At 41.6% G+C, this 16,145-nt stretch overlaps 1 protein-coding gene across 1 annotated transcript in view; it reads left to right on the top strand.

Moving 5' to 3' along the window:
* LOC126401616 (uncharacterized) overlaps positions 1-16,145 on the top strand; it is a 153,990-nt gene that overhangs the window by 34,023 nt on the left and 103,822 nt on the right. The window contains exon 4 of the mRNA XM_050062941.1: positions 1,302-1,477. Coding sequence (XP_049918898.1) covers positions 1,302-1,477 — 176 coding nt within the window. The remainder of the gene's footprint in view (positions 1-1,301; positions 1,478-16,145) is intronic.

Genomic DNA, 16,145 nt, shown 5'->3' with positions numbered 1-16,145 from the left:
CTCTATACCCTGCTCTGTTGAAGAGTTTTAGACGAAAGCATTAAATATAAGGATGGTTTAAAGTCAAATCATTGCGACTCTGGATTTAACTGCCTACAAAAGACCAAACCACATGAATCCTGATCAGCCCTCTACCCCCCACCTCTTCCTCCAGCTGCAGTAATGGCTGGCAGGTCACACATGCACACTGGCAAAAAGGAAGTGCTAACGTTCAGTCACAGATGCGAGCCTATATAATGAGGCCCAGTAAGAAGACGCCATAATATCCTTGCTAATAAGGTATAATCGTCTCATTGTAATCAAGTTACGTGCAATTTATGAGGGTTGGGGAATGGGCCTTTTGACTCGTGATGCTTTTTTTTTTTCCTCCGGATGCTGGTCTGCAGGGCTCAGAGTGAGCATTGTTAAAGGGTCGAAGGAGGACACATATGCCACACATGTAGTGTATGAGAAAAACAGTTAGAAATGTAAAGCCCTAAGCTGTCCATGTTTGTTTTCTACAAAGATTGGGGGAACTCTAGCATTTTGGCAGTGAGCATAAATGACAACTGTGACTTCCCCTTTTAAGGATACATTATACAATCAGTATTTGAAAACAAAAGTTGCCTGTGCCACCTGGGCAGACCGAGAGCAAAGTAAACCAGCTCAACTTTTTTGCACCGAATGTGTTTTCCATGTATGCAGCTCTCCTCGTACCACAGTAATTGCATTCCTGAGCCAAACACCCACCCATCGGTGATTTGACACCGTCTGTTTGATGCACCGTGTGTGTGCGTGAATGCACATAAATGTGTGTTTGTGGTGCCTGGAACATATTACTGTCGGTAAGCCAAACCTGCCTGCGATTGTACTAATAAAGGCCATGTTCCTTCGGCTCAGCCTCGACGGTAGACAGCACCAATTACATAAAACGACTGGAACGCGAAGGGGTCGTCTTCCACAGCCTCACTGACACCCGCTTTGAACTTCCCCTGACTTCAAAAGGTATTCGCTGAGTGATTACCGGGTAACAGACTGGGTAGAGGGAAAAAAAAGAGGGAAAGGAGGACAAGAAAAAGTATATCCTTCAAATCACCTATATCCAAACATTGACATTTTGATGCCTTTGAAACATCCGCCGTTGACTGAAAACCTGCAGATAGAGGACGACAACAAAGTGGGCCCATTATGAAAGTCGATAAAAAGCCTTCAAGTTAAACCGCAGATGTTGTATGATAGACAGGGTACACCTCAGAAAATATTCAAATGGACACTTTATACATGTGTAAATTAGGAGCTGTGTGTTTCCACTGATTGAGCAGCAATGGATCAGGAGAGTCTTGCACAAAGAGGGACTTGGCAGTCTGGTGGAGTCTGAGTGGGTGAGCGCCGTGCTGAGACAGCCCATCAATCAGCCCTTCGAACACCTTTCCCCCCCACTTCCTGTAAGTGCTCTGCGATCCACAGCGGCCGCCAGGAGTCCGCAGGAAGCCACTGGGTGAGGATTCAGCAAACCTATTTTTTCCTTTTAATTTGAGCAATTGCTGCAAGTATTGATTGAGCGAAAGCACAATGCAGTTACAGGAGAGGTGGAGAGAGGAGCGATGAGGGGGGAGGGCCTGGGCGCCGTTAATGTAGCTCCGACAGGGGAATCAAACGCTCCCTCTTGTTTTAAGCGCTCCTCCGCCCCGGCTGCACAAGGCAACGGTGCCCAGCGGGTCGATAGTGCTGATTAAACGGCACATATCCTGGTCATCAATATTATACACACTCTATTTGTAGGACACCAATGTTCAAGTCACACTGCTGGTGAGGTAGATAGATACAGCAGAAATATAGACAGTGTAGTGCAGCTGTGCAGGCGCCTGAGAGGACCCGTGATCCCGTCGCAACGAGCCGGAAGAGACGCACTCAGGAATTGTTTTAGAGCTAAACAATCCTGGGGCCCATCACTCAGAATCCGTCCAATCAGAAACTGCGACATGACTGGAAGTGGGATCACCTGATTCTTGACTCTATGTCAGAGATGTATCTGTGTTACTTAAGAGCTGCGTTAATTCCAATACCTCATTTGTTCTTTGGAGGCAGACGATTAAATTAGCTAAATAAAATGATAAAAATAACAATTGGTGTACCCAATTAATGACAGCTGATCTATTTGCTCAATCCCCCAATCCTAGTGTAGATCCACCAGCATCTTCTTTGCCAACTCTGCCAATTTTCAACCAGCTTTGTATCATAGCAATGTGTACTGTAAACCCCAATCCATCCATGACACAAAATCTTAATGTAAAGTCTATACAAATGCCCCAGACTGTCAAAATGACACAAAAGGTTTAAGTTCACTTGACACTAGTGATGGGATTTCTCGTTCACTTGTGAGAGCCGGTTCTTTGGCTCTCGTTCACTTTGAAGAGCCAGTTCAAAGATGGGGGGGGGGGGTGTTAGTGGGTTCATCGACGAATCGCATTGCTGATTTATCGCATCACATGACGTGTAGCCATAGCAACGCTCTTTATAAACAACAAGCCTGTCAATACAAGCAAGTGCTAGCGGATAGTGGGTTAGCTTCCTACTAGTGATGAGCTTTGCACTGTCTTTCTCCCTCACAAACTAGTCTCTCTCAACTTGTTCCAGATCAAATAATCTGAAATGAATGGATACAGAGTAAATTAAAGCAAAAAATAAAAAAATTAGGAACTGGCTCGTTCACTCTAAAGAGCCGCTTCAAAGACTCGGCTCGTTCGCGAACGTCACATCACTACTTGACACAAAAGCTCATCTCTTGACAGTTTTACATCATTTTTTTTATGCTGGAGTTGAGTTTTGGGATTAATTTGACTGAAATTTAAAAAGCCTATTTCACCTAATTAGTTTAAGGCCAATATACAACAATACTATCACTGTGCACTTAATATATTGTGGCATGTTGGGGCTAAATGGATGGAGTTGTGTGTGTTTAAGGCCATAACCTGAAGAAAACTGTGTTTAAATGTGCTCTAAATCACTCCGGATATCCATTACGCAGTGATTAATGTTTAAATATTTCACAATGGTTGTAATGGGTTACAGTTAATGTTGCGGTAAAAGACATTTTGCACCATGAGTTAAGTTGTATACACAATTAGTGACCTCCCACCTGTGTGAATGTTAGAGTGTCCAACATAAAGTTGTGCTGAGGGGAAATAAAGAGCACTTCCTGGTTCAGGAATTCATGTCTTTGCCTTGTTCTTGCAATAGAGAAACTTAAGCTTGCCACAATATATTTTACAGTTCAATGACATAAAAAAAAAGTGTGCTCATTTTTTTTTATGTTCGTATGACATCAAATTAAGTGCTCAAAGAACACCAAAAAACGTTATGTTAAACTGAAAATTCCTGTCCAACAAGGGTCATGTGACACATTTATTTTTGTGTCTGGTGTACTCAAAAGTTCCATGTTGCCATATTGTTTGAAACTAAAGGTTCTGAGTGCAAGCTGTTTGCGATTTAAAAAAAAAAAGAAGTTGAGTGGGTGAATTGGGGCTCAAAGTGTGGTTGATATTTGTAAATGAACTGTGGTCAGATTCCCTCCATCTTATCAGGTTGTAAATCAGCCCCCAGATTGTACTTCCTCATTTCTGAATGACCGCCGCCACAGACACAAAGAATATAGAGGTGGACTGAGAGAGAGCTGAGCCTCTGTCTCTCTCAAACTCAGACCAAACCCTGATTAACCTGTAAGACTATGCAGTGCTGATCAAATATAAACCAATATAACCCTAACCCTTGCATTCTTTCATTGGAATTTGTCTATTCTATATTTAAGTCCTTCGGTGTTGCAGTACTCTGCCAAACTTTTTAGCCCTCTCAAGATGTTTATTTTATGTTTAATGAATGCACCGAAAACCAAAGCAAATTCCTTGTAAGTGAAAACCCACTTGTTAGTAATTCCTACATCTGTTATTGACTGCCTATTACTCACCTAAAATGTCTCCAGAAACATATTTTAGTGCACTGTTTGGCTGTAATATGAGAATTTGTGAACAGCAGGTGGACGCTATGTTTCCTATGATGTAAAAAGTAGAGGCTGAATAAAGATCAAACTGTAAAACTAAGCAGCGCTGATCAAATACAAACCAAGATTCTGTCTCTGTGTTGCCTTCGTCTCGCCTTAAATGTTTTCAGAAACATATTTTAGTGTACTGTTAGACTGTAACTTGAGGCCGTTTGTTACCGGCTGGCCGCCATATTGTTTCCTGAGTCAAATCAAACAAGCTTCCACTAGGTCACCTACCAGCAGGAGCGTGTATAGAGGGAATCGCCTTGTTGTTTACAAATACTTCCGGGTAGAAAACCAGCAGAGTTTAGCCATATATATATATATATATATATATATATATATATATATATCATGTTTTTCACGTCACTATATCACCGTNCAGCTGACAGGGACAGCTAACACTAGCAGCAAAGCTAACATCAGGACGTCATCCGTTAAAAGCCTCCCGTTGTCGGATACGACATGAAACTACTCCAGTTAGCTCAATCATGTTGTAACTAAGACATCCGCTGGAAAAAAAAAAAAAAAAAAAAGAAATTCACGGACCATTTATTGAGTTACTGAGTTATTACAGATACCGCTAACGGCTAACAGCTAACGGTTGGCCCAGCTAATCTGGTCTAGTGCGGCCAGTGCAGTACGGTGACCAGACGTCCCCCATTTCCGGGGACAGCCCCCGATTTGGGTGGCCTGTCCCTGGTAAAAGATATCCCTGAAAATGTCCCTGATTTTGACACTGAATAGGGGAAAAATGCGCGCAGACTCAAACACCAGTTATTACGGTAGTCAGTAAACGCATCGCCAGAGAAGACGTTGTACCTGATAACGTCTGATGTACAGACGTTATCAGGTACAACGTCTTCTCTAGAGGCGGCTCTGTTCTAGAAAAGGAGGAGGTGGAAGACTGCTTTGGTAGCAAAGGATTTTCCTGGAGGCATAGGGACCTGAGACTGTGTTAAAATAATAAATAAATAATAAGTAAATGGTTAATAGTTGTGTGTGTAAACTGCTGTATTTTGTGTTGGGCTGGCACCAGTCACTGCTGTGTGGGTAACCAATGAATTTAGTAGTTATAAATGCAGACCATCTGATTAGTTTTGTATGTCACTGTTGTTAGTGAAGGTGTAACTTGTTATAGATTACCATGAGATGACAATATTATCTCTATCTTTTGTGAGTGCACTTTATAAATGTAGGCTATTCTTTGATTTTAATAACATAGTGGTACATGGTCTGAAAGGTTTAGGAACCTCTGATGCAGCACATTTCAAACAGAGGCAATTAGAGCAGATAAAAAAGAGCACAATGACTGAATTATAAGTATATTACTAAAACTGATGTTATTTCTTTAAGAAACTATTCACTTACTATTGGCTCTGTTCGTGCAGTTTATGTCATGTTCTCCTCTGCTCTTATTCTACCCAAGCTCCTGAGGCAGAGGCTACAGAGGTGGATGAATGAGGGGATCACGGTGATGTCATCCCTTTTTTTTGATTGCCACCTTTTGTGTCATAAATATCAGTTCGGTATTCAGTTGTGAGTTGAAACCTTTGACCAAAAAAATCCATCCTAACTCAAGCTAATAAGATTAAGATATGTTTGTCTTCCTCAGTGGAGGGATGGTTGGTGATGTCACTCATTTGTTTGATTGCAACCTTTTGTGTAATAAAAGCCGGTCAAAATACATGAAAAAGTACTTGTGCCTGTTTTTTATTTCATTATGATAGTATTTAATGATTTTTCACCGCCGCACTGAAAATATCCCTGATTTTCATCTCAGAAATCTGGTCACCTTACAGTGCAGTGATTTCTGGTAGTTGTAGGTTTTCTACCTCTTGAGAAGAGGTGAATGTCATGGCTCTTTTCCTCTGTTTTCTCGGGATATGTGGCATCAATTTCACAAGTATTTGTGTCAATCTACTGCGGGGACAGCTCAGTTTAATGAAAAGAACGTCTTTCCAGCCAATTTAAATATGGTACTGACAGAGGGTCTTTATTTAAATACCTTATATAGATAAGAAAAAATGCAACAGCAATGCTAGTGGGTTAGTCAAACGCTGTCCTCAACGGGCCGCCAAATGGGGGGTAAAAACCCAGATCATATCACGAGCTTAGCTAACTATTCACATCAGGTATAGGAACAGTGTAGGGAGCACTTTTCAATCTGAGTATTTACACCTCAGCAGACATATTTCAAATATGATGAATTTATGTCTACGATGTGTAACAGCAAAAGATGAATCTGCAGTTGCAGAAGGCACTGCTACACTCCAGCAACTACAAACACAAACCTTGCCCCCGCCACACACACACATACACAAACACATACGAGTGTTGGACAGTCGATAGCACTACCGCATGATAATCGATTGCCATTTGTAACAGCAGGGCAGGCAGAGGGGTCCGATCAGTGCAAATTATTGTCACCGCATGCTGTCGTGCTGTGCAGTCAGCCGGCCGGCATAGCGGAGCAAGATAAATGACAAAAGAGTCGCGGGAGCAAGATAGCAGTTAGTCATACCTGGTAGTGCAGGGGACTCAACATGGGGGCGCACATCAATACGACAGGGGAGGGCAGAGGGGTGAGAGAGGAGGAGGAGGAGGAGGAGGAGGGTTAGTAGCAGGGACAAATTAAAATACAGTAAACGGCGAATTCATGACATTCAGAGCGCGTTATGCTTTGCTTTGTGTTGTTTTTCTTCTCCTTCCTCTGTGAGAGTGAAGGTTACGGTCGTCAGAGACGCACTTGAGGTAATTTACATTTCCTTTCATACTGTATTCACTTGATCTAGTTTTTATGGTCTCCTGCTACAACAAACAAACAAGAAAGCACGGGCAATTATATCTTTTTACATATCGCACTTGTACTGTGGAGTATACATCACAACACCCCTCATTTATTTCCACTTTTTAATGACTTACATGTGATTTTGTTTTCACTTTTGTGGAGTTATATCATTGTAAAATACAGGAGCAGATTTTTATCTTGTAAAAGAAAGACAGACAAGGAAATGCATTCGTTACACCTGTTGTCAGGGTATCCGTGCACACTCATTAATCTCCAGTGCTGATGGATTTATGAATCCCACTCAGCTCCCTCCTGTGCTGCGCTTCCTGCAGGTTCCTCCTCTCAGCTGAACGCCTGAGATCTATCCGTGTTACTTAAGAGCTGCATTAATTCCAATACCTCAACAGAGAAGAAATGACACAATCAAAACCAGAGCAAAGTGCAACAAATGCTGTGCGGTCTGGCGATGAAGACGACTCTCAAGAAGTCAGCAGTGTTGCATCAAGCAGCCTCCATTGATTTCAAAACGGGGAAATGGAAGGCTCTCATTGATTGGAGATGCTCGGGGTCTTATTAAACAACTGTGACTGTCCCTAAAGCAAATGTCGGGGACAACTTACCTAACATCTGACTAGACTCCATTGATTTTCCTCCTCCTAGGTTGTGTTTGCATGTCCCCCACACTGCTCGCTGATGCCTCGGCAGCATCGGAGCAGAGCGGCGTCCACGCAGCAGCTGTAATTTGTGATAGCCGATCAGACGTTCTTCCGGGTCAATACTGTATCTTGTGTGGAAGCCGGCTAATAGGAATAAACATTTCACCTTTGTCTAAACAATCGAGTCATGCAAATTCCCCATAGCACTGCAGGGTCAATGGGTGATGCAGCCGGGCAACGGGGCTCCTGTTTTAAATGGCTCTCATACAGAAAAGACCATTACAAATCAATGGGGAGTCATTTTTACGGGCCAGGCGGTGTCAGCCGAGGTAACTCAGGTGCATCTTTAATTGTTGCAGTTGGAGCGGCCCTAAACAAGAGCAGCAGAAATCTATGAAGTGTGTGTATCTGCTCCGTGATGTGTGCGCTACAGTGGAAGGTAATGGAAAAGTGAAGTCATAACAGAGAGAGCGGCTGCCTGTGAAAATAAACTACTGCCAGGTATTCCTGTTTAATGCACTTTCAAGACTGAGGGAAACCTGGTTTTGTTTTTACACATTTTTTAAATTTAGCTGATCTTCATATTTTGAGGGATTTATACCTCGAAGCTGCTGCGAACCGACATTAAGAAGCTGAAACTGCTCCATCGTTTTATTTTCAAGAGCACCTTAAGGTTGTATTGATCACTGAACAGCTTTGCATTTCTTTTAACGGAGATTGTGTATTTAAAGATCCCCTCCAGTGGAAATCTGTCTCTTGTTAGCAGGTCCATATGGTGTTTCTTTAAATGCTACAAGACAGATAATGTTGAACTGGAAACTGCAAGAACGAGGATGCAGACTTCGAGGGTTCGTTCCATCACAAACCTAAGGAACCAATCAATTTGCAGGGTGGGGCTTTCCTTAATGCCATGGCGTAATGAGAAGTCAGGTGTAGCTAAGTCTTGAATTTTAAGGTAGGTTTCACTTCAACTTTTCAGAGCTGAACAAGGTTTATGTAACGTTAGCATCACATCGTTGGCTGTCTGATATCGACGTCAAGTCAAATGCTCCTAGCAGGGCTAATTTTTCTATTCCTAGATTTGTGCGTACTAAATTAGGCAAAGGTTTAGAGTTACATCCAAAGGCCTAGACCAGTGGCCCTCAAATGGCGCCCCCTCTATGGAGGGGTTGATTTATTGTTGAACTGAAAGGGACATTTTGTTTTATGTTAGCATGTGTGTTCATTTTTGAATTCCTGAGATCCTTGATTCACCTTGGTCCTTTGTGTCTACATTTAAAAAGAAAAGGTGTCTCTAACCCGCCTCCTGATATATTCGTTTTGGATTCTTTTATTTGAGTATTTATTTGAGTTTATATCAAAATGGAAATGGCATTTTATTTAATTTTAGTGTGTATTTTTGTTGTTTCTTGAATAAAAAGGACATTTTGTTTTGAATATGACAGTATTATGGCTTGACCGACTATAATACATGGACCTTTGACTCATTGAAATGTCGCGTGGATGTGCACAACCACGTTGTGTCGCCATGTCGCCCTACCACAGTTGACTGTTGAGTCGCCTAATGTCTCCTGTGTTGCACCTGAATATGCTGCAAAAAGTACAGCTAACAGCCAGCTAACACATACTGTATGTTCTGCATCTGCGTGAGAGGCAATAACGCTCCATACCAGCAGGCAGTGGACGTCTGTATTCGTCATTCACAAAGGGAAACCAGAAGACTGACAGGACGGATTCAAGATGCTAGTTAGTCAGTTAGCACATTGTGCTAGTGAACAATAACACAATCCATCACAAACTATTTCTGCTAAAGAGCTCAACGGCTATAAAAATAATCTTACCTCATTGGACAAGTTAGTTTTGATCTCACTCCCTCTTGACTTTAGCCGTCTGTTTGCCTTCCTCACCTCTGCTTCTCTGAACTACCAATCAGAGTGATTTTACTTATTGATGGTCTTCCCAAACCACGATGTAAATTCAACTGACTTTGCCACCAAAAAAACACAAAACAAACCAACGCAAAATGGTGTGGGACAAAGTGCAAAAACTAGGGCGACAGAGACTCACCGACGAACTAACTTTGACCGACAACGAACTGTTGATTTGGTGTGTTAGTGGCCGCAGCCCTTTTCAGGAATGATGTATGAAAGTTTTTCATAGAATAAAAGAATTAAATGTGCAATTTTGATGTAAAGAGATTAGGGCTGCAACGATTAGTCGACTAATCGACTATTAAAATAATCGGTGACTATTGTAGTTGTTGACTAATCGGTTTGAGTCGTTTTTCTTTGCTAAAAGTAGTAGCGACCCTACATGTTTAATCATAGACAAATCATATCAGATTTGAACTCTATTGAAACATAATTTTAGCTATGGAGGGAAAAAAAACTAAGAAATAATGGTCAACAAAACGTCACTAGGGCTGCAACGATTAGTCGACTAATCGACGACTAATCGACTATTGAAATAATCGGTGACTATTTTAGTAGTCGACTAATCGACTATTGAAATAATCGGTGACTATTTTAGTAGTCGACTAATCGATGACTAATCGACTATTGAAATAATCGGTGACCATTTTAGTAGTCGACTAATCGACTATTGAAATAATCGGTGACTATTTTAGTAGTCGATAATCGGTTTGAGTCATTTTTCATAGAACAGTACTATAAAAGTACCCAAAATTCTCTTATTGCAGCTTCTTACGTTCAAATATTGGCAGCTTTACACACTCTCCCATGACGGTGAACTAAAACCCTTTGGCGTGAGTACGAAACAAGACATTAGATGACATCATTTTGGGGTTTGGGAGAGACAGACCGACATTTTTCAACATTTTAACACATTTTTCGTTAAAATGACTAGTCGACTAATCGAGGAAATAATAGACAGGTCTTTTAACTATACCTGTCTATTTAGAGTGGCGAACAATGAGCGCAGGTATCACAAATATTACAAGCAAACAAGTGCAGGGGCAGAATCACTGCTCGTCGCATCTTTACACATTCAGGGAAGAATTCAGGGAATTTTAACGACCTCTCATTAAGCAAAATTAACTTTCGTAAAGACATCGGAAATTAATGATGACAAAGGTCCCCTAGCCTAACCCTAACCCTAACAACCCAAGCTACAATGTCTGCCTAACCTTAACACAGACCTTATTTTAAGACAATCTTTATCTTTTCTGAAACATAACCAAGTTGCCTTTGAGCTGATCCAAACCTTAACTACAAGGTTGCCACATCAGAAAACACAACAGTTTTGAAAGGTTGTTGTCCTCTGGTGGGGCGTCTGATTAAAAGACTCATGCAGTGGTCTAGAGGGGAACTTGTACTCCAACCAAAACATCTACCAGCAACATATACAGCTTCTTGCTATGGGGCAAAATGTTCAGTGACTGTAATCCCTGCAGCGTTACATAAACTCCACGACATATTAGCAGGTGTAAATTAGTTGCTTTATGAATTGACTTTGTAGGACGCAGGGTTGTGAGGGAGCATGCCTCCCTGACTGCTGTTAAAATGACACCTATGCCTGAGTGACTCGTTGGATATATGGCTCAAGGGCATGTCATTTTGAAGGGAAAGGAGATCAGTTAATATCCCCTCCCCTTACTGTACAGTTCCTGGAATTTAAACAAGCAATTTCAACGTCCTTTAGGACACTTTAAGGAAAGTCCAGATCGAAGCATATAATCAGAACCGGGCCTATCTGTGCGTCGACCTCCCACTTTCTCCATTTTCTTTGATTATCCCAAACATGGAGGAACCACAGAACTTTTCCCAGAGTGTGAGCGATGCAGAGAAAGCCGGCTGGAAACGAAAGGAGCCAGCTCTACTGAAGGAGCACATTTCATCCGAGGGCCAAAGAGTCAGCGGAGAGTGAAATGACTGTTTGACTCTATTCCATCCTTCCCTCTTAAGTCACACAAAGCGCAGCGACTCCCAGCCAACTGTGAGGTATTGTATAATCGCCATGTAGCTCTTAAGAGGCCAGGGAAGGAAATCGTTGTGGAAGGAAGTGCAGAGAGTTAGTGTACGTTCAGGGGCACAGTGGGAGTCAAATTGAGTAGGGTGGACTGTAGAGCTGTCGGTTAACCAGCATTGTATGCTGAGTCTCATGTCTTTATAGGACGCTGGTAACAAACCAGTGTGAGTTGTAAAAGAGCAGCAAATCAAAGGGGAAAAACAGTTTTAAGTTCCTGATATTAAGGTAGATACTGTGGCTACATTCTTGGAGAGATCCGAAGCCCTTCAAGGCATATGAACAAACAAAGACTGAAGAGAAACGCCTGACAGGAAGTAATGACTCTGATATGTGAGTGTAGGTGTACTGAGGCACACTGAGACAACTGTTACGTCTCGGTTAATGAGTTGTGTACTGTAGATTTATTCCCAATTTGAATGCAAGCATTCAACAGTCAAGATGGTCTATAAAGTTTACAACGCATGCTCAGGGAACTTCATCATCTATGTCACTGATGATCACCAAATGGCATTTAAGAGCTCTCTGGATGACAGCTTCTCCCGTCTTAACAAGCACGAGAGCTTGTAACGCGTTAGGTTTTTCTACCTGCATCAAACAAGCCGAGAGGCAATCTCCATCTGCGCCTCCTCATCAAGGAGGCAAGACTCATCCGCGCTGAAAAGGTCACACAAACGTTTTACAACCTGGACAATTAAAGTCCAAGTCCTTCTCTGGTCCAGCACCTGGATCAAACCCGTTATTAGCCTCGACACTAATGGCGTCAGATCATTCTGTCGCCGAGATAACTCTATCCATGGATGAAATGCTGATTTTAACTAAGCCGTCTGGTCAAATGTGCCCTCGGGGGTGATCAAAGGTCAGACCAAAGGCTGTTTGATGTCCAGCTCGTGGCCTGTTAAGGTCTCGTGGCCACAAGTGATTCGTAAAACGGGGGCCGACTCAAAGGGCAAAGCCAGGGACATGAATACGGTTTATGAGTGACAAATACATTTTAATCTCTGTTTTCACAGGAGCAAACGGCCAACGACGACGCATCGCCAATTAGCAGATGAAAATTCATGAGAGTGGGGGCTGCCGAGCAGGACGGTGGTCATGCTGCCACTGCTCCTCGATGGGTAGTGACCAGAAAGTGCATGGATGCTGCCATAGCAACGACAGTCTTAAAAGTGCATCAGTGGATTAAGGCAAAGGGCTGTAGTGTCCACTCTAACTTACTGAGCTCTGCTTTTTCCCATTCAATAAAATATATGATGTATGGAACATAATATTCCCAACATTAAAGTGTGGATTCATTACACTAAAAAATATTTAAACATACAAGCTTGCGTGGCAATTAATTAATTAATTGATTGATTTCATAATATTTTGGAGTTATAGTTTTGTATTTTCTAATAATTTTTACTTTTTGTTTTCAGTTTAGTTTCCAGGGTGAGTTTGCCTTTTTTAGTTTAATTTTTCTTGTTTAAAAATATTTAGTTTTTCTTTAGTTTTTATTTGTTTAGTTTCAGTATTAGTTTTAGTTTATTTATTTATTTATAAGATTGGGAATTTGTAAGGGGCAACTTTAAGTTAGTTTATTTTTATTATTTTATTTTTTTAAGTTCAAAATAAGTATTACAATAGGACTACAACACTTTGTGAAGGCAGGTGACTCACAGTTTCAATAAATAGAAAAATAAATTAATTTTATCAAATTAACAAAAAATATATTTCTTATTAAATCATTTTAATTATGTAATTATTTTTTATTTAACATATTTTATTTATTTTAGTAACTACATTTATTTTTTTTTGGCTAACATCCAGTTTTTATTTTTCAAATAATTAAAATAAAAAATAAATAAATATTTTAGATCATAAAGTCAAGCAATTAATACACAATAATAAAATAAGTCGACAAAAATCATAATTATAAAAAATAATTTAGTTTCGTTTTAGTTAAGTTCTACTTTCAGTACAAAATTGCTGAATATGTGTATATTTTTAACACCTTCACTATTAGGTTGAGTCTGATTTACACACTACCTGTACTGAATTTTTACTTCTACACAATACTGTAAATTTTGCTCTGTTAATTTTATTCTAAGTTCAATAGATGGTGACTTGTATTGCAACAAGCATCATGCAGTGACTGAGTCTCCGTTCCAGCCACTTTAAGAGGTCCTTCTGTTCCAGGTCGCCGTCTTTTTCCACAATTTATTGCACCACTTCAACTCACTACACTTAAGGAAAACAACATTCTTCAGAAAGTTCATTCCCCCATGTCGGCTTGGTCTATAAACTTTCACTGGAAACCACATAAGGAGGTTTCTTCCTAATTTCAGTTTGGGGATCAGTGGACAACCACATCGTCTTTTTGTTCTGAAAGAGATGCAAGTGTTTTTTGCCAATGTGGAAATATGTGTTATGTTATTTCTCAAATATGAAGCAGCTTTAATCTCCATGGGACTGACTTTGATTGATCAATCTCTAATCGTCAATAAAGTAAAAAGACAACTCTCCCTCTAACTTAAAAACCTCTTTCCCCCAATGTTCCTCGCATACGAGCAGATTTACAAACTCCACTGCGTTTCCTGTGCAGCACCTGTGCCGAGCGCCGGGCAGATGACACCATATTGGATTGATGCACTTGACTTGTTTCAATGCGGCGAAGGTACTGTGAGGACAAACAGTTAAACACACTGATTCATCTCCAGCCGAGCGCGCTGGCACACACAGCTGTGCCGTCCGGCGAGCTTATGGCGTCGTCATCATACTTCAATTATGAAAAGAAACATATTAGAAAATGTAAATTGTGTTAAATTGAAAAAGAGCCTGAGGATGTGAACCAGGAGGCCGCTTGGATTAACTCATTCTCTGACGGACTTAATCTGTAAATTAGCATGTTTTAGCATGAAATCAGGGTGTTACAACAAGGTGTTAAGGTTAGGGATACACCAATACTGATTCAGATTTGACATCAGCAAATTAATCTTCTTTTTGGATATGAGTCATTCTTTTAGGTTCCTGTGAGTTGAGGCCTTCACAGGTCCACTGTATTTCTTGCAACCAAGACGGAACAAAAACGAATTATCCCCAGCGATAGATGTGTTCAAATGTATTAATAACAACGACACATGCAAGGTCCCGGTAGATTTTACGTAAGTCTGTTTCAAACCTGACCTAGAACTTTGGACCTTTGGAGACTTGGGATGTTTGATGAACTCATTTTTAATTAGCACTATCCAACCCCGTCCCAACTGACAATGGCAGGAAGGTGTCACTTTGAAAACATGATGGCCACCCTCAGGTGCCCTCCAGGCCGCCCTGGTGAGTAAGTGACTTAGTTATGAGACGTCAAACCCTAACTACGCTTGTTACCTACGGGATGTACGGTTGTACGTAACTAAGGACTTAAGTATGTTAAGTTTAAAAGTCCACATTAACTTTTAGTTTCCCAAGGGATCATGAACAGCGATTTCCCGGGTGAAAGTCCACTGTTTATTGACCCATCTACCACCCCAACCTCCTCCCTACATTGTCGTCTTTCAAAATACACTTCTGTTTTCACAGGAAATTTAACGTTGGTATAACACCAAGAAGTGACATTATTTTTCCTTCATCAACAAACACGTGGTTAGGTTTAGGAAAAAAGAACTGGCTTTATAATCGTACAGGACACAAACACCGCTCTCCTGGGTGAAGGTCGGTGTTTGTTGGACACATCCACCACCCCTCCCGCCTGCCCTACTCATACTTCCACCGCCTTGACTATCGTTCTTGTTGGGCACCGTTAAACTACAACGGCGACCTGCCACATATCATGCCGTCATGACAGGACGGCTTTTTTCATCAGTGCTTGATGCCGCAAGTCACTGCCCAAGGGTTGCATTTCGACGACTTCAAAGTGAGACCAGGTTGTCGGAACGTTAACCACCGCTCATTGGGTGATGTTGTTGAACCAGGAGATTCATGTGTCCACCATGACCAAGGATCCTAATTGACCGGAGGTATGGCAGTGGGCACTATCTTCTGCATGCTTACACAGTTAGCCACAGTAGCCACATGGCTAGTCTGTGAGCAAAGCCAACGAACAATGAAATAAAAGGCAAGACATTTTTCACCACCTCTAAGTAGATAGCATCTTGAAATGTGCTGCTAATGGAGCGTCGGACTAAAAGAACTGCTCCCCTTGTATTTTACATAATTTTACGCATGTTTTTCTTAAATCAACCGGTTTCTCACTGGTTAATGGGTAGATATGATCAGGTAGCAGGTAGATAAATAGCTTAAGCTTAAGTCATCTACCTGTCCTCTGTAAGGGATTATTTTTAAGTGTCTGTGAAAAGCACTGGACTCACCAACAGTCAGCCACGTCTCAGTCACACAGAGAAAATCCAATCCTCTGGAAGTCAGAAAATCCTTCAGGATAAACGTTTTGTTCGCTAGCGATCTAGCATTTACCCGCCCAATCCTGGCAGGAGCCGGCGGATCCACGGCGTTAGCTGTCCGAGGAGCCACACACAGAGGCCGCAGGTTGCGCAGACAACAGGTACCAGCCAGGCGTCGACAGGGTCCAGCGAGTGCCGAGAAATAAAGAGGCGAGGCACCGCTCCATACTCAGTCCAAGAAGCCGTGGAAGTGCTCGCCAAACAGGCCTTCAGCCTTACCAGCTGACCGCCGCGTTTACCCTGGCGGCAGTGGCGCTTACGCC

The sequence above is a fragment of the Epinephelus moara genome, chromosome 15, assembly GCF_006386435.1.
Source record: "Epinephelus moara isolate mb chromosome 15, YSFRI_EMoa_1.0, whole genome shotgun sequence".
Taxonomy (NCBI): Eukaryota; Metazoa; Chordata; class Actinopteri; order Perciformes; family Serranidae; genus Epinephelus; species Epinephelus moara.
Note: the sequence above shows the minus strand (reverse complement) of the source record. Positions and strands in the feature narration are given on the sequence as shown.